General features: G+C 38.3%; 1 protein-coding gene across 11 annotated transcripts in view; it reads right to left on the bottom strand.

Annotated features, from left to right (window-relative positions):
- Mast2 (microtubule associated serine/threonine kinase 2) overlaps nucleotides 1-25,642 on the bottom strand; it is a 170,523-nt gene that overhangs the window by 66,051 nt on the left and 78,830 nt on the right. For 7 of the 11 annotated variants that reach the window (XM_036177732.1, XM_036177728.1, XM_036177727.1 and 4 more), the window contains one exon: nucleotides 10,285-10,479. The exons of the other annotated variants lie outside the window; for them this stretch is intronic. In XM_036177732.1, the coding sequence (XP_036033625.1) occupies nucleotides 10,285-10,479 (195 nt within the window). The remainder of the gene's footprint in view (nucleotides 1-10,284; nucleotides 10,480-25,642) is intronic. 11 annotated transcript variants of the gene reach the window in all.

The following is a 25,642-nucleotide window of genomic DNA, read 5'->3' on the forward strand; positions in this document are numbered from 1 at the left end:
TACACTATATAATATGTAAATTTTATCTTAAAAACCTGTTCTTTTCAAGCCCTGTATATCACTGTGCCATATCCTCACTTACTTGTGGTACATTCAGTGGACTTCTGAATTCTCTCTCCTCCCCTTCCTTCATTAATAATTCAGTTTAGAAACCATTAGATACCTGCGGTGGTAGGCGGTGCAGTACTTGGCAATACTTGACAAAGATGTTATCTACTTAAAGAAAATAGTGGTACTGGTGTGTCACAAAGTGTGGGACAATCAAAAAGGTAAAGAAAGCTTTTGTACCCACACATGGTCAGTGGGTACAAAGATTAGTTGTAAAAATGAAAAAAAAAAAAATTGAAGATAACTGGAGTCAAGGTTCTCATTACCAAAAAAAAAAAAAAAGGAATTATAAAAACAGAAAGTAAGCCGGGCGGTGGTGGCAGAGGTAGGTGGATCTCTTTGAGTTCGAGGCCAGCCTGGTCTACAGAGCTAGTCCAGGACAGGCTCCAAAGCTACAGAGAAACCCTGTCTCGAAAAACAGAACAAACCAAACAATAACAACAACAACAACAAAAAACCAAACAAACAAAACCCAGAAAGTACAGAAAGCTAAAATGAACTACAATCGAAAGCAGAGGTATCAAGTAAGCCAAGAGGTTTTTGTTTTTGTTTTTTTGGTTTTTTTTTTTTTTGAGCTGAGGATCGAACCCAGGGCCTTGCGCTTGCTAGGCAAGCGCTCCTACCACTGAGCTAAATCCCTAACCAAGCCAAGAGTTTTAAAATATGTGTAATACATGCACACATTACCTAAAAATAGTGTACACAGGTATCAGCAACTTCTTTTAAATAACATTCTCCACTCACAAGAACTATGCAGTCTATCAAAATGGCTAAATCCAGGCCTAGAAGAGAGTGAAAGATAAACTATACAGGAATACTTTATTGGTCCAGAAGGGAAGTTTCACAAAATAACATACATATATATATATATATATAAATCAAAAGGATATAAAAGTCAATATGAAATGCCTTTGGACCAAATAGTGTAATTTCAACACCAGCACATATAAGGATATTGACAGATTATGGAGGCGAGAGATGGTTTACAGTTAATAGTATCCAGGTTAACTCAATGGCAGCACCTCAATGGCAGTTAACAACTGTCCATAATGCAGTTCCTGGGGGAATTCAATACCCTCTTTTGGCCTCTGTGGGCACAGCACTCATGTGGTGCACAGATATAAAATTTTAAAACATTTTAAAAAACAAATTATACCACATTAAGGAAATAAAGTAGGATTCTATTAGGTTCATGTGATACAGTTAAAAGTTTTCTGTAGTTGAAAAGTACTATTTAGCAACCCAAGTAATGTAATAATATGCTTAAAGCCATCAACCATCCAAGGACACTAAAATCAGTGGGCAAATTATTATTCTATGTATGGATCTATGTGTCTGTCTATGCACCTATGTGTCTCTGTATATATGTATGCCTATCTCTCCTCTCTCTCTCTCTCTCTCTCTCTCTCTCTCTCTCTCTCTCTCTCACACACACACACACACACACACACACACTTTAAAAATTTGATGAGAAATAGGGATTTAAAAGAACATTTTCATAACATATTTGTCAATAAGGAAGGGATTTAAAAGTGCTGGTAAGACAGTTCAGGGAATAGAGGAGTTTGCTGCCCAGCCTAATGATCTGAATTCCATCTCTAGAATCAGCAAGGTGGAGAAAAGCCAGAACCAACCTCCCCAAGTTGACCTCTGACTTCCACATATGTGTTGTAGGATGAACATTCAATCCAAATAAAATAGAATTTTAAAAACTGTTTGAAATTTTTTAAAGGTAACTGCACTGAAAACAAGCAGCTATTAACTTTATTCAGATTATCCAGGTTAACTTCATCATAATGGTATAAAAAGAAGCCTATGTCACCTGAGTGGATAACATTCCTACCTGAATCTAATTCTAATGAAATATCAGACAAGCATGAATAGATGAATGTTCTATTAAATAACTGTTTGTGGTGGTAGTTTTGTTTTGTTTGTTTCTTTTTGTTTTGTTTTTTTTAAGACAGGGTCTCTCTGTGTAGCTCTGACTGTCCTGGAACTCACTCTTTAGACCAATGTAGCTTCGAACACAGAGATCCACCTGCCTCTGCTGCCAAGTGCTGGGATTAAAGGCGTGCTCCACCACCTAGCTTGGTTGCGGTTTTCTAAACTGTCAAGGGCATAAACACTGAGAAAGCAAAGTTGCTCCAGATAAGAGAATACAGAGATAAAAATCTAACACATGATCATGGACCAGACTTTTAATGTTGTGTATATTCCTAGGGTGCAACATGATGTTTTGGTACATGCGTATTTGTGAAATAAGTCCATATATTTACTAAACAACTGTTCTATCATGGCACTGGGCTAAACCCCAAACCTTTCAAATGATAATGCTACTTTGGTGGTGGGGGTGGGGGGTGAGGGTGGGGGTGTGAAGGTGTCTCTCTCAGATAGCTTGACATCAAACTTGCTATGTAACTGCCAATGACCTTAACTCCTTTCTGATCTTCTTGCCTCTATCTCCTGAGTTCCAGAATGGCAACATACCTGTTTTATGTAGTGCTGAAAATTCAATCCAGGACTTAATTCATGCTAGCTGCGGTGATTTGAACAAGACTGGCCCACAGAGGCACATATATTTGAATGCTTGGTCACCAGTGAGTGGAACTGTTTGGGAAGGATCAGGAGGTGTGACCTTATTGGAGTAGGTGTGTTGCTGGGGGTGGGCTTTGAGATTTCAAAAGCCCAAGCCATTCCCAGTTAGCTATCTTTCTGCCTCCTGCTTGTGGATCAGATGTGAGTTCTCAGCCATCACTCCAGTGCCATGGCTGCCTACCTGCTGCCATGTTCCCCACCATGATGGTCATGGACTCTTTTGTATGTTGCCTTGGTCTTAGTGCTTTGTTATAGCAGAAGTAACTAAGATACTACCTAAGTACTCTACCAACTAACAGCCTTGCCTCTATTTTTAGTTTTCATAGGGTTTGTTTAATTAGTTTCTTGAGGGAACTAATGTTTTCCTCTTAAAAAAAAAAAACAACATGTTTTTTTAAATAAGCAGTTGTGAACCACCATGTGAATACTTGGAATCAAACCCAGGTCCTCTGGAAAAATAATCAGTGTTCTTAATTGCTAAAAATTCTCTCTAGCACAAAACCGTTTTCCAAAATAGCAGATCTAACTAAACATTCCCAACCACAGTACATACCAGGGTTCTCTTGGTTCTACATTACTTTTCCTCTTTTTTTTGTTTTGGTTTTCCCTTAAAGTCCTGATTTAATAAAGACTTACTTAAGAAAACAGGTTCCAGACAGCAGGCTTGAAATTATAGTATCAATTTTAGAAAACAAAGATTAATATTAATACACCAGTTATTTTTCTAGAAGAAACATTGAAATACCAACTCAGGTTGGGAGGAGGTGGTGAATGCCTTTAATCCTATCACTTGGGAGGCAGAGGCAGATGGATTTTTGTGAGTTCAAGGCCAGCCTGGTCTACAGATCAAGTTACAGGACAGTCAGGTCTGCACAGAGAAACCCTGTCTTGAAAAACAAACAACAAAAAAGAAATAGTAACTCATTTACAAAAATCCATTGTGACAATTGTGTTGATTAGGCCCATAAAGTATATAGAGGTATACAAGTCTTTAACTCAGAGCTGCTCTTTGGAGCTACAATCAAATGAGACTGCCTTTGCAGTCAAGGAAGCAACTATTGAAAATCACGAATGATTAGAAAAAACATTTTCCTGCATGACAAAAGATTATCTTTGAGGTAGTTAATTAAAAAAATAATCTTTTCCAGGTGGTGATGGCACACACCTTTAATCCCAGCAATTGAGAGGCAGAGCCAGGTGGATCCCTGTGAGTTTGAGGCCAGCCTGGTCTACAGAGTAAGTTCCAGGACAGCCTCCAAAGCTACACATCAAAACCCTGTCTCAAAAACAAACAAACAAACAAACAAAAAAGCCTTTTTACTGTTAATAGTGAGGCATCAAAAATGAAAGCAAAAATTACAAAGTAAGTCTTATTAGCATTCGAGATAATAAACAAGGAGCAATAGAATTCATGAATGTAAGGAGGACAAAGCTAGAACAAATAGCATGTGCTGAAGACTCTAAAGGAGAGGAAGGAATGCCTCCATGATGAGATGCAATTCCTAACCCACTCTGTGCTAAAGAGCTGTCCTCTCCTTCCTTAGCCTCTTTTCCATCATCTTGATCATCTCTAGCTGGTTATCCCTGGAATGTTTATTATCACCATCCAATAGGACTCCCTCCTCAGCAGTAGTCATCTGAATCTTCCTCAGACTCCAACTTCATAGTAGGCTCATCTTCCTTCAAGAAGTTGCTGCTCTATTCCTCTGCAACTTACCACTCTTCATCACTATTGCTTATTTGTTCTTTTTAAGAAATATTTATTTCAATTAGATTTATTTAATGCATGTGTTTTGCCTGTGTGTAAATGTGTACCATTTGTGTGCCTGGTGCCTGTGGAGGTTAGAAGAGGTATTTAGTTTCTGAGGACTGGAGTTTTCATTTAATATAGTCCTACTTATCTATTTTTGTTCTCATTTCCTTTGCTTTTTGGGTTATACTGGATCAGATCTTTGTGCTATAAGACCTTACTGGGACAGTAGCTGAAATATGAATTAAGGTTATGAGTCAGGTGGCAGTATTTATGATTAAATGTATATATCATGGTTATAAAGTGTCCATAAGTATACATTATTTAAGAACTGATCCTTGAATGCATTAAGGGTATGGGGGGGGGGTGTCTAAGCTTGTTCTGTAAAGGGATACATAGTATCTTGGCTTTAGTGGGCTACATGTAGCCTGTATTGCATGTTCTTTATTTTGCTTTAACTAAATGTGTCATGGCATACATGCATCACATACACAATAACAGTTAAAACAATAGGATCATGTCATCTGTAAATGAGGATAATTATACTTTTTATATGTATCCCTTTATCACTTTCTCTTGTCTCTAGCTAAAACTTCAAATTCTGTAGTAAGAACAGACAAGTGGATATCCTTGTGCTGCCCCTCATTTTAGAGGAATTGCTTTCAGTTTGTCCCCATTTAGTACAAAGCTGACTACTCGTGTCTCATGTGTGGGGCTTTATTATGTTAAGGTATGTTGCTTTCATTTAAAGTTTCTTTGGGGACTTTTTTTTTTCATTGTGGAAGGAATGTGAAACTCAGTTAAAGGTGTTTCTGCATCTACTAAGATGATTGTGGTTTTTGCCCTAACCTGACATAGGTGTTATACTGTATTTCTTCATTTCTGTATGTTAAGTCAAGCTCGCATCCCTGAGAAGGAAGCAATTGGGTCATAGTACCTGGCCTTGTATTAATTTATAAAAATTTTATTGTGAGCCAGGAATGGTGGCACACATCTTTAATTCCAGCACTTAGGAGACTAAGGCGGGCAGATTTTTATGAATATGAGGCCAGCCTGGTATATGAGCCTAGCATCAGACCAGAGAAGGTTATACAGTGAGACCCTGTCTTAAAAACAACAAAATACAAGAAAGAATTTTATTAAAATTTTTTTTGTATCTATATTCATCAAAGAAATTTGTCTGTGCTTTTCTCTTTTTTCTTTGCATTCTTATTCAGTTTGAGTATCAAAGTAATATTGTCTTTGAAGAATAATTTTAGAAAATTATCTTTATACTATCAAAACAGAGGCTTCAAAAGTTGCTTCATTTTGGAGGAGGCCCCTAAGAGCACCTTTCCTTTTGTAAGTCTACAAAGTCTCTTCCTCCCGTGGCACAGGAGGGCCAGTGGACTGGAATAGCACCAACGACTGCAAGCTTCAGAAAGAACTACCTGTTGATGAAATTCAAAACTGAAGAGACTGTTTTTAGAATTACTATCCAACAGGAAGTGAGCTAAAGCTAGAGTCCTTCAAATACCAATTATCACTCTCACAAAGATTTCTTGCTGTAGCCAGGAGGATCTCTGTGAGTTTGAGGCCAGCCTAGTCTACAGAGCTAGTTCCAGGACAGGCTCTAAAGCTATAGAGAAACCCTGTCTCAAAAAACAAAACAACAGCAAAAATGTTAAGTACACAAAGAATCTCAGCAAATACCACCTACTCTTATGTGTGAGTCAGTCAAACATCATTATCTGATAATAGAAACATGAACTCAAATATTAAAAATATCAGATTTTGTTCCTCAAGATGATGAGGAAACTAACCAGATTTACTTTTGTGTCTTTAAAACCAACCAGCCACCAACAAACCAAGCACCCATCAGCCAGATATGGTGGTAGAATCACTTAATTCCATGAGTTTAAGGCCAGGCTGGGCAACATAGCTGGACCCCATTTAAAATAAAACCAGGGAAAACATGTAAAGCAACAGACATTCAACAGAAGGGAAACTTAGAGAATAAGCACTAAGAATACTCCAGCTCACTACCTATTTCTAGGAAGCAACACATGAAGGAGATACACAAAAGAGCCCAAAAATCTCTCTGAATGAAGGAGACAGAACTTGGAGAGGCTAAGTTGGCTAAAATTTTCAAGGTAAGAGTGCCAGAAGGAAGACAGCTACAGGAAGAACCACAGAAACCTGCAAAGCACCACTGGGTGGCTCCCAAGGCTTTAGCTGAGTACTAACCACTGAATGAGAGTGAGGAAACTGCTAGAGAAAGTGGCATACTCCCCCACCTCACACACAGCCACAACACTCCACATTCCTATCAACCAGATTGCAAAAACTTACAACGCATAGAAATCAAGCAGAATACTCAGAAAGTATTACCTCAAAAAATGGGAAATGAGTTACAAATTTTGTTCAGATCATACCAAAGATTAAAAGTAATCCCTAAAAGGATCCAGTGGTTTAATAACTACATCCTTGACTCTTAAGACTGTTTAAAGAAATACAAAAATATTCTGTAAACAATCAAAACCATCTTGTATTTCTTTTTTAAATACTAAAGCAATGTATGACAACAGTAATACAGTGAACAAACATGCAAAGAAGTCTACCAGAAAATAGCAATTTCACATTTTTATTATGCCTATCAATGTAAGATTCTGCTCAAGGTTGTGTGTTCTAAAACTACAGAATTAAGGGGTACTACTAATACAAGCCACGTGCCAAGACTAAACCCACAGTATGCTGTTTGCGCTATTCAACTCATTGTCTGTGCCAACCTCACACATGAAGAGGTGCTTGAAGGCAGGGTCAAGCTCCTGGCATTGTCCAATGTCTAATTTTATCCTAAGACCTGCAGATTTTGATCTCCAAAATCAAATTATGTCATTTAAATCTCAATACTCTGTAAATAAAAAATTACTTAACCTTTTGACATCTCAGTTACATTTTTTCCTAGCAGAAAGCTTGGCATATACATTTTCATCAATCAATCTTCCTTTTCATGACTTCATTTTCTTACTAATAGTTGTTTTTTTTGTTTTGTTTTGTTTTGTTTTTTCTGGAGCTGAGGACCAAACCCAGGGACCACTGAGCTAAATCCCCAACCCCATGACTTCATTTTCTATCAACAAGAATTTACAGATGATTTCATAAATCACCAATATGCTCTTAATTTCTAATTATATTATCTGTTACCCAGATTTTGCTTCTCTCTCATTGACTACGCAACCAGCTATTTTCCAATCTGTTACTTAACTCCAATTTTCTGGTTACTAAATCCAAAATGTTTAGCCATTACTAATGTATCTTTTTTAAATTCCACAATGACTCCATTAAAAAATTCTATCAATTATACCTTTAAAATAATATGCTGGGTCTAAGGAGATGGTTCAGTGGGTAAAATACTTACTGTGAGCATGAGGACCTAAGTTCAGATCCTCAGTAAGACATACAAAGGGTCACAAGTGGCTGCATACACTTGTAATCCCAGTGATGGGAAGTTGGAGGCAGGAAAATTCCTGTAACTCATTCACTGGCCAAGCTTAGTTGAATCTGTGAGTTTGAGGTTGAGCTTATGCCTTAAAACATAGAGAATAGCTGAAGCAGACACTCAACACCTACCTCTGGTGGTCACATGCAAATGCACATTCATGTATGCAAACAACAAAAATAATAAATTCCCAAAGATGATCACTTTTTATCTGCACCATCACAGGTTCAAAGAACAAAAGTATCTTACCTAGAATAATGCCACTAGCACTCTACCTATAACCAGAGTGATAAGTTTAATTACATTTATTTTTATTTTACACACTTGTTTTTGTTTTGTTTTTAAAGACAGGGTTTCTCTGTGTAGCTTTGAAGCCTTTCCTGGAACTCACTCTGTAGACCAGGCTGGCCTTGAACTCAGAGAGGCGAGAGGCTCTGCCTCCCGAGTGCTGGGACTAAAGGCGTGTGCCACCACCGCCCAGCTCTTACACACTTGTGGCAGTCAAAGGACTACACTGAACTACTTTCACTCAGTTCTTTTCTTCCACTATGTGAGTTCTGGGGGCTGAACATAGGTCATCTGGGTTAGCTGCAAGTACCTTTACACACTGAGCCATCTCTCCAACCCTCTTTTAATTACTTGTGAGACAAAGTCTCATGTAGCCTAGGGTGGCCTGTATGCACACACTCACTATATATCCAGGATAGCCTTGAACTCCTGACCTTCCTTTTTCCAATTCTCAAGTACTGAGATTTCAGCTGTGCCACCATGCTTGTCTCATTAGACTCTTTATACCCATAAATTCTTGTGCTTTAAACACTTCCTGTCTACTCACCTCACTCAGCATAAAAAACAAGTAGACATAAAATGGCCTTCAAAGCTCTACTTAATCTGACCAGCTCCGTATTACTCCTCAGACCTCATTTCACAGTATTCTCCACCTAGCTTATGCCACCCCAGCTTTGTGGAGCTCTGCTGTACAAATCACATAGGAAGGGGGTTCTTAGACCAGAGGTTCTCAACCTGGAGGTCACAACCCCTTTCGGGGTCGAACCACCCTTTCACAGGGGTCGCATATCAGATATTTACATTACAATTTATAACAGTAGTAAAATTACAGATATGAAGTAGCAACTACACAATTTTATGGTTAGGTATCACCATGACATGAGGAACTGTAATTTTTTTTTCCCCAGAGGTTCTCTGTATATCTGCCCTGGCTATCTCAGAACTCACTTTGTAGACCAGGCTGGTCTCGAACTCACAGTGATTCAATTGCCTCTGCCTCCCCCACCCCATGTGCTCCACCATGCCCAGCCGAGGAACTGTATTAAAGGGTCATAGAATTAGGAAGGTTGAGAACCACTGTCCTAAACCAAGACCTTGGCATGTAATACTGCCTCAGCTTCTACGCATCCTTTAAATAGATAGCATTAGCAGGGCTCTGTGATGACTTTGTTTATATGTTTTTTTAGAGACAGGATTTCTCTGTCTGGGAACTCACTCTGAAGACCAGGCTTGTCTCAAACTCAGAGTGAGTTCTGCCTCTGCCTCCCAAGTGCTGGGATTAAAGGCGTGCACTACCACCACCTGGCCATACTTCTTTAAGGTCTTTCCTCAATGTCAACTTATCATTGAGGATGGCCAACCCTAGTCCTCATAGTTCTAATCCCTCTATCCTGCTATTATGTTATATATTCACTCATTAACTCTGCCTCCTTGCACTATAACCTAAGTTCTCTGAGATTTCATCATTTTGTGGTCACTGCTTTGGCTCCTGTACCTAATGCAGCGCCTACCAGCATATCTTCAAACAGTGCTGGACATGGGAAAAGTAGGAAGAAACATAGGAGGGCTGTTTTCATCAGTTGGAACAAATCATTTGGCCTGTTTTTAGACTTAGGTGTGAATGTGTATTTAATGATTTATTTATTGTACTTCATATATCCGAATCTTCTGCCTGCATGCCTGCTTGATCCCCTGGAATTAGGGTAACATTTGTGAGCTATCATGTGGGTGCTGGGAATCAAAGCCGGGTCCTCCACAAGAACAAGTGCTCTTAACTGCTGATCTACCTCTCTAGGCTCTATACTCAGATATTTCTGCTACATAAAATATGGACATGTTATGAGGTAGTCACAGTTACAGGGTTAGGATGTCCACAAAACTATTTTATTACCAATATACTACCCTACTTTCCTCAGAAAATTTGAATATAGCAGAGATCTGTGAAGCACTTTTACAGCCTTTACCAACTCCTTCCCATTACTAAGGAGGGAAGTACAGACTTTATCTACGAGACCAGAAGCAATTGCAAATAACCAAATCAATTCACTGCAGGCTTCCTTACCTCCACTGCAGTGTGCGGCTGGAACAGGGACTGCAGGGACTGCTGTGGGCTTGAGGGTTCAAGAAAAAGACAAGAGGAGAAGTAGACAGCACACAATCAGCACTAAATGGGACTTTAGCCAGGGAGAGGGCTGGAGCCGATGAGGGTGAAAACATGTGCTGATTTATGTCGGCTCCTCGGCAAAGAGTGGAGATTCTGACAAGGTATCATAGTAAAAAAAAAAAAAAAAAGGTCAGTGTTAATTTCTCCACCAAAAAGAAGCATATTCAACGTAAATTAAATGTAAGCAAGAGGCTTAAGAAAAGTAAGTGGTCAAAAATTATTTTCAAATGTTCTACACCAGTACTACTGTTGGCAAACAGTACACAGACTAAAACCTAAACCACAGAGGACAGTTATATCTATAATCTCAGTGCTTGGGAGGCCAATACAGGAAAATCCTGAGTTTAAAGCCAGCCTGGACTACATAGCAAGGCCCTATCTCAAAAATGAATAAAATAAATTGTAGGCATACCTAAATTTTTCATAAATGCAACATATTTCCCTGTATATATAATTTAGGATTAATTATATCCTACAATAAGCTTCTTTGTGTTAGTTATCCTGTAAAATAACGCTTAATTTTTAAACCTTTCTTCTTAAGACATTTCATTAAGTTGCTCAAGTTGGTCTCTACCTTGTATAGTTCTTACTTCAGGCTCTCACAGAGCTAGGATTATAAGCACCCTGAATCACCATATTTGGCAGTCTTAAATCTTATCACATAAGGTGAGGTTTAATCATTTTAATGACTGTTATTGGGATTATAAAAATCTGCAAAAACCTAATGTCATTTTCATTTTGCTCCTAACTACTACTCTGTAAATTAATTATACAATGGGCTGTAATCTAAAAAGGATTCTTCTCTGTGAGTTCCAGGACAGCCTCCAAAGCTACAGAGAAACCCTGTCTTGAAAAAACCAAAAATAAATAAACAAACAAATAAATAAATGAATGAATGAATAAATATGATTCTTTTAAAAAAAAGAAGAGGAAAAAGAGGAGGAAAAGAAAGAGGAAGAGAGGGGGAGGAGGGACAGGAGGAGGAATAAAGAAGAAAGAAGAAACTGGTAATAGTGGTGTGGCTGCACACATCTTTAATCCCAACATAGGAAGGGGAAGCCGAGGCAGGTGATCTCTGTGAGCTGGAGGCCAGCCTGGTCTATAAAGTCAGTTCCAGGAGAGCCAGGGCCACAGAAAATTCCTGTCTTTAAAAAAAAAAAAGGGGGGGGGGGACAAGGAAAAGAAAAGGGATTATTAAACTACTTATGCTGGGTGGTGGCGGCGCACGCCTGTAATCCTAGCACTCAGGTGGCAGAGCCAGGTGGATCTTGGTGAGTTCGAGGCCAGCCTGGGCTACAGAGTGAGTTCCAGGAAAGGCGCAAAGCTACACAGAGAAACCCTGTCTCGAAAAAAAAAATAATAACAATAATATAAATAAATAAATAAATAAATAAATAAATAAATAAATAAATGAGAATATAACTAAATAAATAAATAAACTACTTATTAGCTCCTCCATCAGGGCTATTTTTCATATTCATCTCTAGAACAGATACAACACTCACAATATAGCGCACTAATGTTCAAAGATCATAATTGTTGACCACTTACATTTTTGAAAGTTTACAAACTCCATTTAAAAATTCATGCTCAGCTAATGAGTCGTATTTACTTTAAATACTGCTTCAGTTGATTATGATTCCTTTTGTGATCTTTTTACTCTAGTCAAAGTCTGGTAAATCAAGTTTTGGTTTTTGTTGTTGTTTTCTTTAAAGTATATGAATATGCCAAGTGGAATTCAAATGAGTGCTATTTTCTAGGGACTAGTAGAATTAGTAATTCAATCAATAAGCATGCTAAGGGCCTCAACCTACAAAAACTCATTGTGAGTACTAATTCCCACACAGAAAGTGTGCTCCCTCTACTCTGGAATTTAAGGCATGGCTCAAGACCTACTGAGGAGACATGGACAGTAAGATTGTATCCTCGTCCATGATTTACTCAATGATTTTCTCAACACTTCTTTACTAAATAAACCTGAGTAGATCTTGGGGAAACCACCCTGAAAATAGAACCCTCCTCCTCATTTCTCAGCTTTGAAATCTTCACCTAATAGTTTCTGTCTTAGGCAAAGGAGAACAGAATTTAAGGCAAAGGATTCCACTTTGAATCTGAAAGGCCTTGAATTTGCAAGGAAGGACTGCAGTTAGGAGCTGACAGGCCAAGGGCCAAAATGTATCCCTCCATGTCCTGAGTCAAAGGAGGAATGCTTTTTATTTTCCTTTTTTTTTTTCTCATTTTCTTGAGGCTTTTATTTTCATCTTCGACAATAACTTTAAAAACTTGCTTTCAAGGCAAGGGGAAAACTATGTTCACTGTTAACCCAGCTTCCCCAAGCACCTAGGAACTACTAAAATTACATCTGAATGGAAAACACCAAGGACCACTCTTTTGACCTTGAGTTGAAAAGTCAGCTCCGCCCTCTTCCTAACAGACATTTCCAAGTCCGAGTCTTCATCCAAGCAAATGAAAGAGTTACTTGGCATTAGTTTCTTTTTCTGAAATCTGACGGTTTCGAGTCAGAGACCCCAACCTCCTTACTGAATCCGCAGGCACGGTGCTCCCAGTCTCTCTCTCCTCCGTTTCATCATTCTCCTGACTACTCAAGATCTGCCTCTCACACTGGAACCTCAGCAGACACTTCCCTCACATAAGAGGCATTTTAGCCAGTGAAAACTTAGAAAGCTTCCCCAAAACTCATGGGTAATATTAAGGTATTTAAAAAAAAAAAAAACAAACAAAAAAGTAACCAGCATGGCAGTCAGAATCCCTCACAAAACCTAAGAGCACAAGAGAGGGAAAAGTTCCAAATCCTAAATGAATCAGCTGTCCTCTGATCTGCCTGACATCATTCACACTCAGCTTGCAGCAAATCAGAGACCCAGAGAGCACCTTGTTCCCTCATAGTCACAAGCACCCTCCCCCACAAATCAGCTGCACCCTCCCCACCCTCAAACTTGGCAGCAGCAAAGGCTCTGGCAGAAATTATACATACCAACTTGAAAACTCACACTGTGTCAGAAATACTATTAACCCAGGAGCCGTGGGGCAGGATACAAACAGCTGTTGCAGGGGGCAGGGGATTGGATGAAAGCCTCTTACAGATCCCAAATGGTAAATTAATGAGCTAAGAATAAGTAGGCATTTCTGCAACATTATTTATTCTCAAACCCTGGCCTGGTGGAAGATAACAAGACTTTAATTTTAAGTCTCCAAGCATAGTCATTATTCAAATTCTAAAACTGATCAATTTAAATAATCTACATTCCTTAAAAATTTGGCATCAATTTTATTCAATTTCTATTATTCTCTTATCACTTCAATAACCTGTGGTGAGAAACGAAGTAACAAAAGTTAAGAAAATAAGTCCAGAAGAGCCGGGCATGGAAATACCTAGGCTAGATCTGGTGGAGGCAGAAAGAACAGATTGCTTACCCAGCAAAAAAGACCTGTTTCAAAATAATACAAACAATTGTAAGCCCAGAAACTAGTGCAATGTGATCCAACAACTATCACAGAAACCATTTACATGAAAGACATGTCAGATTTTAATGTAAACTACTTAAGTATACTTTAGTTTTCTATCTGTAAAATAAAGATAATTAAGGTACCCAATATAGATGAATAATACATAAAACAGAAAAGTGTACAGCACAGAGAAAGAACTATGGAGATACTGGCTACTATTATACAGCTACCTATTTTAAAAAAGGAGCTACATCTAAGTAATAGTAAATCATCTGAGAAAAACAGCCGGGCCTGTAGAAAGCTAAGCAATCAAAGGAAACTCTTATTCCTTGCTGCAGAGCACCCACCAACTGTGGCAGGCTCTTAACTCATCTACACAGCAAAGTATGTTCAACTGTTTTCCAGGTTAACATTAAAGGATTAATTTATACTCCAACCAGTGCTTCTCCAACTGCAGGTTTAGTAAATCATCAAATTAAGTGAGGAGGGCAGAATCAACATTTTTTAAAAAGGGGAAAACAAAATATTGTATGTCATAGTATTACACATAATAAGATTAAATGCTGTTTGATGAAATCAGCTTGTTACAATTACTACTGAAATATGTGTGTAAACATGTGTGATGAGTGCAATGTAAAATGTTACTAAAAATCTAAAACATTTAAGCCGGGCAGTGGTTGGTGCAGGCCTTTAATCCTAGTACTTGGGAGGCAGAGGCAGGTGGATCTCTGTGAGTTCAAAGCCAGCTGGTCTACAGAGCTAGTTTTAGGACAGCCAGGGCTATGCACAGAAATACTGTCTCAAAAAACAAAAAAAACAAAAACAAAATCTGAAATATTTGAAAGCCATTGTTCTGTTTTAATCACCAAAGCAAATCCACCCTGGCCTCGTAGCCACAGGTACTTAATTTCCCACTATATATATTAGTTCAATTTCTTGGCCTTCAAACTTTCCTATTTAAAATTCTGTTCTTTCCAAGTCTTAAAGGTAACTGAATGCTCTTAGAAATCTCAACAAGTACTGATCCCACTTAAGAAAGTCTTACTATATCAGGATCAGTCACAAAAGCCCTAGTCTCAGACTACTACACTCCTAGATTCAGCTTATAACTGTGGTAGGATTTTAAGTTTCTGCTCAATATTTTCCAGTTCTTTAATATCTAAACCAAAGTTAATAAAAAAAATAATGACATAAAAATCAATCTTTATTAAGTGCTTAGTCAGTAGGTAAAAACTTAAGTACTTCCCAGGCAATACCCATACTCATAGAAGGCCTATAAAATATGTACTATTAATATTCCCAATATTTCAAACAACAACAACAACCCAAAACCAGGAGAGTAAGCCATATTGGTAAACTGAAAATCAACCTCTCCTCAATTCTTATGCTTGGTTACCCTATGTATGATTTTTATTAGCCCAAAATATCTGTATCTTCAGCTAAGGTGCTGAACCAAGGCACCCTGTCTCTAGAAACAATGTAAAAATTTCTGAGCTACACTTTTCAGTAAAAGTGTCTGACAACAAGAGCAAATGGATATTTCTCTAGACTGCTTTGCATAATAACTTCAGGAAAATCGACATAGTTTCTTCAATAATACTGAAAACAAAAAATATTTATGATTTTTAGAGAATATTAAGTCATATCTCATATCCTTTATCTAACATCAAAGAGGATAGTACTTTTACCTCCAGAGTTTAACACATCTCCAGACAGAATATTTTAAGTTTACTGACCATGTACCAATTTCCCTGTGCCTTTGCCAGCTTTGGAAGGGCCTAACACTTTACTGAACTAACAATAGGGCTCAATACATGGTAGTACCAGCAAATGAAATGTCCAACTTTTCCTATTCATTCACAGAAGTATTTTCAGACTGTGTTATCACTCAAGTTAGGGGGAAATGGCCTGTGGGATCATCACTCACTTTAGAGATCTGCTAAACAGTACAAACAAAAACTAAGCTCCTTAAAGAAATGAAGCTGCCTCTGTCACAAGACCCAGACATCTACACTGGCAAAATGGAATGCTAAAATTCTACCCAAGAACCTACTGTTCAGAGCACAAGAAGATGACTACATATTTCTTATTCTCTCCTTAAAGGTACAGAGGGAAGACTGTCAGAATGCCATTAATGTGCTATAAAGCTATAAACTTCAGAAAGAGAAAGAATTCTGAGAATAATGACTATTTGAGCAGAAAAGGGTCTGTCTAAGAAATAGGTGAAAAGACAAAATAACCTATCACATCTACCCTCTTAGAAAACACAAATACAACTGATGTCTAGCCTGGAAAATTATCTTCTGGTGGTCTGAGTAAGACTGGCCCCCAGAGGCTCATAGATTTGAATGCTTAGTCATCGGGAAGTGGCACTACTTGAGAAGGATTAGGATGATTAGGAGGTGTAGCTTTACTGGAGTTAGTGTGTCACTGGTGAGTAGTCTTTAAAAAGAATTTTAAAGGCCATACTAAGCCCAGTCTCCCTCTGCCTGTGGATCAGAATGTACAACTCTCAACAACTTCTGAACCATGCCTGCTTGCATGTTGCCATGCTCCCAGCCACAATAATGAACTAATTAAACCTCTGAAATTGTAAGCAAGCCCTCAATTAAATGCTTTCTCTCGTAAGAGTTGCCTTGGTTATGGTCTCTTCACAGTGACTACGACACTTCCAGTAGAGTAAACGCCAATTTCTTGGTTCTATAGGTACTCAAAATATAGGTCAATGTTCGTAACAGTTGTGTAACATTTTGGAGACTTAAGGGATTCCTATTAATAGACTAAGTTTGTATTTAGGTCTACACAAAACATGTAAGGCAAGAAATAAATACTCTATACTAATAAACACTTAAAATTAGAATTATTATTTAGTTTTTATAAAGTATATACTAGATTTAGAAATGATGGATTAAAAACCATGAAACAAGTAGTTACTGGATAGGAAAAAAGTATAAATAAAAACATTAACTTGGGGGCTGGAGAGATGGCTCAGTGGTTAAGAGCACAGACTGCTCTTCCAGAGGTCCTGAGTTCAAATCCCAGCAACCACATGGTGGCTCACAACCATCTGTAATAAGATCTAGTGTCCTCTTCTGGCCTGCAAGGACACATGCAGACATAACACTGTATGTATAAATAAATGAATCTAAAAAACATTAACTTGGCTGGGTGTGGTGGCACATACCTTTAATCCCAGCAGTCAGGAGGCAGATCTCTTAAGAGTTCAAAAATAATACAAAATTAACTGGTAATAAGAAAACTCATGCATAACCTTTTAAAAAGTAATTATTCAGCTATACAGATTCTAATAGGAATAAAAATAAAAAAATAAAAAATTTATTATGTTATTGAGTGTTTTGAAGATAAAATCAGAGAATAAAAGTTAAAAACTTCTCAGCTTAACTTGATACAAAAATATAGTTTTATTTTTTTGTTTTTGAGAGAATGGCAAACTTCTACTTGTAACTATGAAAATGCTGAAACAGAACTAGTTATTCTAAACAAAACACATGAGGCAATAGCTTTCAGACGTAACAGGTAACACAAAAGCAAACCTAGAAAGAAGGGGAATCTTAATAACTGAAGCTGGCCAGGAATGTCAGTACATACCTGCAAGCCAAGAATTCAGAAGGTGAAGGAAAAAGGATCAGTTGTTTAAGCCATCCTCTACTACAAAGAGTTCAAAGCCAGCCTAAGATACATAAGACCCTGCCTAAATAAATAAAATAAAAATCAATGCCTGTTTTTCTACTACATAAGACATGACCACAAACTTAGCCACTTAAAGCAAGGCATTTAATTGCTTACAGTTCTGTATTAAAAATTCAAGCACAACCTAGCTAAGATTTTCTATTCAGTGTCTCAAAACTGTGTAATCAACAAATTATCTGGGCTACTTTTTCCACAAGGAATCTTGATTCAGAAAAAAAAAATCAATTCTAAGTTCAGATTGTTAAAAGAATTCATTTCTTTGTGGTTTTAGGAAAGACAATCCTAGCTATTTGCTAGCTATAAATTACCCTTACATATCCCAGAAAAAGCTACTCTGAATTCCTTTTTACCAGGTGTATTAGTTACTTTTCCTCATTGTTATGATCAAATACCAGACAAGAGCAACTTAAGAAAGAAAGGGCTCACAGCTTAACTAATGCTCGGCCTACTTCCTCCTTTTTTAACTCAGTCTGAAGCCCCGAGCACATAGAATGGTGCCACCCACATTTAGGTGTTCCTAGATTAATCCATTCTAGAAACTTCCTCACAGGCATACCAAGAAGCGTGTTTCCTAGGCAATTATATATTCTGTCACTTTTACAACCTATATGAACCATCACACCTAGACTTTTCCTAAAATAGATGCTTACTTCATTAAACCAGTACAGGCAGCCTATGATAAAGTCTATAGCTATACAAAACTATATATATTGTAATATAGTTACAAGCGAGACATCCAATGTCCTGAAAATGCTTTGCCATATCTTACTAGGAAACAACAAACAATTCAGTATCTTTAATATTGACTTTAGTTGTCTAAAATACTTATTAAGTAGTTACATTGCTTTAAAATTTGTTATCAAATAAGATATCAACCTATGGATCAACATAGGGTTTTTTGTTTTGTTTTGTTTTGTTTTTCCAAACAGGGTAGCTTTGACTGCCCTGGAACTTGCTCTGTAGACCAGGCTGGCCTCAAACTCGAACTCTGCTCCCTGAGAGCTGGGATTAAAGGAATGCGTCATCCATCACCGACCAGCAGGATCAAGATAGGCTTATAAAAATATTGATGTCTAATATTTATTCCAGACTTATTTAATTCATATGTATGGGTGTTTTGCTTGTATGTGTGTCTATGTACTACATGCATACAGTGCTCGTGAAGGCCAAACAAAAGTATCAGATGTCCTGAAACTGAAGTTACAAATGCTTGTTGGTCAGCATGTAGGACACAGGTTCTCAACCCGCTTGGGCTTGCATATCAAATAGCTTATATATCAGGTATTCATATTACGATTCACAATGGTAGAGTAGCAACAAAATAATTTTACGGTTGGGTCACTACAACATAAGGGACTGTATTAAAGGGTCACACAGCATTAAGAGGATTGAGAACCACTGACTGATGTAGGGGTTAGAAATTGAACCTAGGTCCACTGAGACATTTCTCCAGCCCCCACCCTGACTCTTTTTACATGGTAATTCCTAGTTACTTTTAGTATATATATTGAATCACAATTATCATGTCACATTTTAGGTTTGTTTCATCTGTAATAATTATATTCATCATGTTTTATAAATTAAATATAACATTCACAATCTTCAAGAAGAGCTATTTTACAAACACTTTCTCAAATCTTGGGTTAGCTTTACTGGTCTTTTTCCTTTTTCTCTTTTCTTTTTTTCTTTTTTTCTTTTTTTTTTTTTTTTGAGGAGGGGTGTTTGTTTCAACACAGGGTCTCTCTCTTTGTCCTGACTGTCCAGGAACTTGTCTTATAGATCAAGGTGGCCTTAAACTCAGATCTGCCTACCTCTGCCTCCTGAGTATTGGAATTAAATGCAGGTGCCACCACCACCCAGCTGTTTTGTCTTTATATAGTATTAAGCAACTTAATTCACCAGTTAATTTTATCCCCTTAATAGAGTTTTATCAGAAATTTGAAATTTGAAAATTATCAGTAAAATAACCATAATTATTTCACATCTCTGTTATCTACAGAGACCTTCTTTCAAAATGATGCTTGTTTGAAAGCTATGGAATAAGTTACTAGCAAAAGTCTATGTTCTCAGCAAAGAAAACTTATCTCAGCTACAAGGCAAAGGAGTCAGCAGGTACTTAAAGCTATTGACATGTCAAAGAATAGACTCTTGGGCACACAGGCTTCGGTGGTATCACTAGGACAACTGGAGAACTTCCAGATCATTCCAGTGGACTGAGTCAGAATTTCCAGAACACTTTTTAGTAGAGAAGACGGATGCTAACAATTGAACCAGTAAAATGAAAATTAATATACAGGACTGAATAAGACGAGAAGGAATGACTGTAGTCATTTGTTAGAAATATTCATTTAATGTTTATTTTCTAATATGTAAAAGAAGCTCATTATCTTTCTCCTTAGGCTATTTATAACCTTTTAATTTGTAGCCTCAACTCTTGTGTAATGAAATACTGATAAAGCACTTCTCATTCTCTCTGGCCCTCCTCCAACTGGGATTGAGAAAGGCTTACTAAGTCTCCTCACTTTTCAAAGCAATATAGTTATCTGAATAGGTAATAGTCTTTCCTTTTTTTTTTTGAGCTGGAGATCGAACCCAGGGCCTTGCGCTTGCTAGGCGAGCGCTCTACCACTGAGCTAAATCCCCAACCCCTCCTTTTTTTTTTTTAATACTAGAACATAAATGCAAAATAGTTTTGCAACTGAAAATTTGCCTCTAATGTCACATTTGAGAATGCTATTTATTCAATTAGGTTTAACAAAACAGTTTTAAGGAAATACAGGTAATTTTGTATGGCCAGTTCAAATAAACTCTTCCAAGGAAAACTGGCCTAGCACTTGGCTTATAGGGTCAAATCTTATGGAAAGTATGGAAGAACTTTTCCTGGAATGGCCAGGGCTTGAAAGATATCTGAGACCTTGGAAGGAGACCAATTCACCAATTCAATGAGAATTTCTTAGATGTGGCTTCCTAGCCTCAAAGTACAAATGATAGAAGATTTCAAATTTTCATGAGGTTTTATGAAGTAAAATTTTACTTATTTTATGTGTGCGTGCCTGATTCTCTATCTGAGTACCATGTGCATGCATGTGCCCTCAGAGGCCAGAAGCATCAGGTCCTCTGAAAGTGTAGTTAGAAGTAGTGATGAGGCACCTGATGTGGGTGCTGGGAATTTGATTCTTCTGCTAGAACAGCCAGTACTCTTACTCACCAAGCCTCTATCCAGCAAAACAATCTGAGATTTGGTAAGAGTTTAAAAAAAAAAAAACTTTAAAAGGACTACGGTAAATTATCATTCTTTTTTTTAAATCATTTTTTTCTTTATTATGTACACAGTGTTCTGCCTGCATGCATGCCAGAAGAGGGCACTAGATCTCACTATAGATGGTTGTGAGCTATCATGTGGGTGCTGGGAATTGAACTCCAGGACCTCTGGAAGAGTAGCCAGTGTTCTTAACCTCTGAGCCATCTCTCCAGCCCAAATTATCATTCTTGCTAATCTATAAAAGAGCTAAGTCTATCAGGAGTCATCCTAGCTCTGTGTGTGTGTGTGTGTGTGTGTGTGTATGTGTGTGTGTGTGTGTGTATGTTTAAGAATCAAGATTTTAGATTTAAAAGAAGGTTAAAAAAAAAAAAAAACAGGTAAAAGGAGGGGGAGCATAAGTAGTATGGAGGAGGAGAGGAAAGAATCAAATTAGGCTATGTGTTCAAATTAGGCTATGTGTTGTTGAGAACACATTTTTCTGTTTGATTCTAGTCTTCTATTGCATTTAAGTTATTTTCTATAACTCTTAAGTTACCCATAACTGATGGCAATACAAAATATTTTGTCTATATACATGCAAATAAATTCTATAAAGATCCAATTACTTCCCCTTTTCCATAGGAAAAAAAATACCCAGTTTGCAAACACTTGTACACTTATTTTAATCTTTCTTTAATCCATAAATCATCCTTCTTTAACTTCTTTAAACCTTACTAATAGTTTAAAATAATTAACATGTTTTTAAAAACAGTACTTATATTCATATTTTACTTATATTTGTTACTATGTTACAAGTTTTTATAAAGGTGCATTTTTCTATGGGAAAGGGGAAGTAGATGGATCTTTACAGGATTGAGATTATATTTCTCATGATACACACAACACTGTACTTTAGAATCTGTTAGCTTAATTTAAAACATTTTTTTCTGGGTTTTTTTTTTTTCCTTCCGGAGGTGAGGACCAAACCCAGGGCTTGCCTAGCAAATGCTCTACCACTGAGCTAAATCCCTAACTCCAAACTTCTTTATTTTTAAAATGGTAAGATGGGTGATAGTGGCACACACCTTTAATCCTAGCATCCTAGCACTTGGGAAGCAGAGGCAGGTGGATCTCTGTGAGTTCCAGGCTAGCCTAGTCTACAGAGTGAGTTCCAAGACAGCCAAGGCTATACAGAGAAACGGGGGGGGGGGGGGGGGGGGGGGATGGGGGACGACCGACCACACACCAAAAAAACAAAAGCCAACCCCCCCCCCAACCTCTGGAGCTAAGGACCGAATCCAGGGCCTTGCGCTTGCTAAAAGTAAGCACTTGGTAAGCACACTACCACTGAGCTAAATCCCCAACACCAAAATTTTTATTTTTAAAAAACTATATGGGTTCTGGAGAGATGGCGCGGTGGTTAAAAACACTGGCTAAGATGGGTTCCCAGCACTGAGAGGAAAAGTGGACACAAGTCCCCATCTCTAAACCAGAAGTCAATTCCTATTGAAAACCTCTCACAAGGGAAAAATTTGTTTTCTCCAGAAGTCTCACTGGGTGTACAAACCAAAACCAAATTTAAGGGCAGGCCCCATCCCCAAAAGTAGATGGCCAACACAAAATAAATGGAATGGTATTTTTTGAAGTTTTATTTGGCTCTAGATGCTTTGGACATTTTTTTCTTCCTCCTCCTCTTCTGTTTTTTTTAACCTTACAGGTCTTTTGCCAATCTCAGGCATTGAAGAAAACCATTTAAAAAAACAAAAACAAAAAGTTAGGGAAAATGTATCTGAATGAGGGGGGCATGTTCCAGTCCCAGCAAGCAGAAGAACTTAGCAGTTTTAACCATGTGCTTCTGGCTTTAGAGTCAAGGATCCAAGAATGGAGTTATGGAATCTCCCTCTATGACTAAGAAAAACCACTGAGGCCGGGTATGTGGTAGGGGTGTCCATGCATGAAGGCCAAGAAAGGATATTGTGTGAAGCTGTAAAGGTGAAGCCTGGATTGCCTTGGAAACCCCAAAATGCTGGAGATGCCAGAGTTGTGGAATACCTGCCAAGGAGAATTGCTAACAAAGTGTGGAACAAACCTGTCTTAGTTAGGGTTTCTATTGAGATAAAGAGACACCATGACCATGGCTACTCTTTTTTTTTTCCCCCAGAGCTGAGGACCGAACCCAGGGACTTGTGCTCTACCACTGAGCTAAATCCCCAACCCCAGATGGCTACTCTTATAAAAGAAAGCATGTAACTGGGACAGGATTAGAGGTTCAAAGGTTTAGTCCATTATCATCATGGTGGGAAAGCATGGCAGTGTGCAGGCAGACATGGTGCTGGAGAAAGAGCTGAGAGTTCTCCATCTGGATCCACAGGCAGCAGGAAAAGAGTGAGCCACAGGGCCTGGCTTGAGCTTCTGAAAACTCAAAACCCACCCCCTCAGTGACAAACTTCCTTCAACAAGGTCACACCTCCTAACAGTGCCACTCCCTATGGGTCTATGGGGGCCATTTTCATCCAAACCACCATACAACCCAAGAGAGAGAAGTGTGTTGTCATTACCAAAGCTGAAAGGAGTTGAAGTATTTTGTGTCAGACATGGAGATGAAGAGGTTGGAGTTTGCTCCGCTGGCTTTGGTCTTGCTTTGGTCCAGTATTTCCTCACTATGCTCCCTGCCCTCCCTTTGGGAATGGTAATGTATATTCTGTGCCATTGTACGCTGGAAGTATGTGGTCTTTTTTTTTTTTTTTTTTTTACTTTGATCTTACAGAGGATTACAGCTAATAGACTGCCATGAGTCTCAGAAGAGACTTTGAACTTTTGAACAGTGTTGAGATTGCTATAGACTATGGGGACTTTGGAAGTCTTAGACTGCATTTCTGCACTATGATATGGCTACAAGGCTGTGGAGGCCAGGGAGTGGAATGTGGTGGTTTGAATAGGAATGACTTCCATAGACTCATAGATTTGAATGCTTGGTCACCAAGGAGTGGGCACTATTAGGAGGTGTGGTCTCGTTGGAATAGGTGTGCCTTATTGAAGGAAAAATGTCACTAAGGGTGGGCTCTTAAGTTTCAAATGTTCAAGCCAGAACCCATGGCTCTCCTTCTTCCTGATGTCTGCCGATCAGATGTAGAACTCTCAGCTCCTTCTCCACCACCATGCTTCCCGCCATGATTATAATGGACTAAAATCTCTGAACTTGTAAGCCATCCCCAATTAAATATTTTTCTTTACATACATTGCCATGGTCATTGTCCTCACAACAATATAAATCCTAACTAAGACAATTATGGTTTCTAATTTTGTGTTTGTATGGGATTTCTGTGTGTGGGAATGTGAATGAACGTGCGTGCATGGGCTTGTGTGTTGAAGGGGCTGCTTCTTGTGCATTTTTTAGCACTTTTTTCCCTGTTTGTTTTGTCCTGTTCTGGATTGTTTTTATTTTATTTTATGGTGCCTATTTATTTTCTAAAAGAGAAAGAAAATTTATGAGTTTGGTTATAAGATCTCGGAAGAGTTGGGGGAGGGGAAGCCATGATCAAATTATATTTTATGAAAAAAATCTAATTTCAATTTTTTTTTTTTTTTTTTTTGGTTTATTGAGACAGGGATTCTCTGTAGCTTTGGAGCCTGTCCTGGACTAGCTCTGTAGACCAGGCTGGCCTCGAACTCACAGAGATCCACCTGCCTCTGCCTCCCGAGTGCTGGGATTACAGGCGTGCGCCACCACTGCCTGGCTCTAATTTCAATTTTTTAAAAAAAGTAACACTAATTACGCTATCAGAGGACCTGGTTCAATTTTCAGCATTCACATAGCAGCTCACAACATGTATAATTCCAATTCCAGGTAATCTAACACCCTCTTCTGGCCTCTGTGGGCACCAAGCACACAAGTGTTGCACAGATATACATGCAGGAGAAAAAAAAATAATACTTTTAAATTAATGAAAGATTTGTTTATTTTTATGTTAATGTGTCTGCATGTATAATATGCATGCCTAGAACTGATGGAAGCTCAAAAATGATGTTGGACCTATGGAACTGGAGTTACAGAAGGCTATGAGCTGGGTGCTGGGAACTAAACCTAGATGTTGCACAAGAGCAGTAAGTGCTTTTAATGCCAAGTTCTCTCTCCAGTCCCTTAATTTAAACCTTACTCATTCAAGAAAGAAAAAAGACCTCCCTTCAGCATCTATATTTTTTTAAAGGCTAAGTAAGCACATGGTGACAAAAAGAGTGCCCTTACCAGCTCAGCCTGATGGCACTTTAATCTTGTACTTTGAGCCTCCAAAACTATGACATAATTTTGTTACTTAAGCTGTCCAGGCTATAGTACTTTGTTATTGCAGGCCAAGCAGACTAATACAGTATAATTCTTTATTGACATTTGACTTAAGAACTATGAGGGAAGAGTCTGAGGCCAGCCTGGTCTATATAGTGAGTTCTAGGCCAGCTACAGAAATCCTGCCATAAAAGAGGAAAGAGGTGCCAGGTGTTGGTGGCACACACCTTTAATCCCAGCACTGGAGAGGCAGAGGCAGGCAGATCTTTGTGAGTTTGAGGCCAGCCTGGTCTACAGAGTGAGTTCCAGGAAAGGCGCAAAGCTACACAGAGAAACCCTGTCTTGAAAAACCAAAGAGAGAGAGAGAGAGAGAGAGAGAGAGAGAGAGAAAAGAGGAAGAGAGGGAAGAAAGAGGAGGGAGGGAGGGATGAGAGGAGATGGCACATGACTTTAATCCTAGCATGAGAAGCAGAGGCAGAAAGATCTCTGAGTTCAAGTTCCAGACCAGCTTGGTCTACAAAGCAAGTTCCAGGACAGCCAGGACCACACAGAGG

Source organism: Onychomys torridus, chromosome 2 (genome assembly GCF_903995425.1).
Source record: "Onychomys torridus chromosome 2, mOncTor1.1, whole genome shotgun sequence".
NCBI lineage: Eukaryota > Metazoa > Chordata > Mammalia > Rodentia > Cricetidae > Onychomys > Onychomys torridus.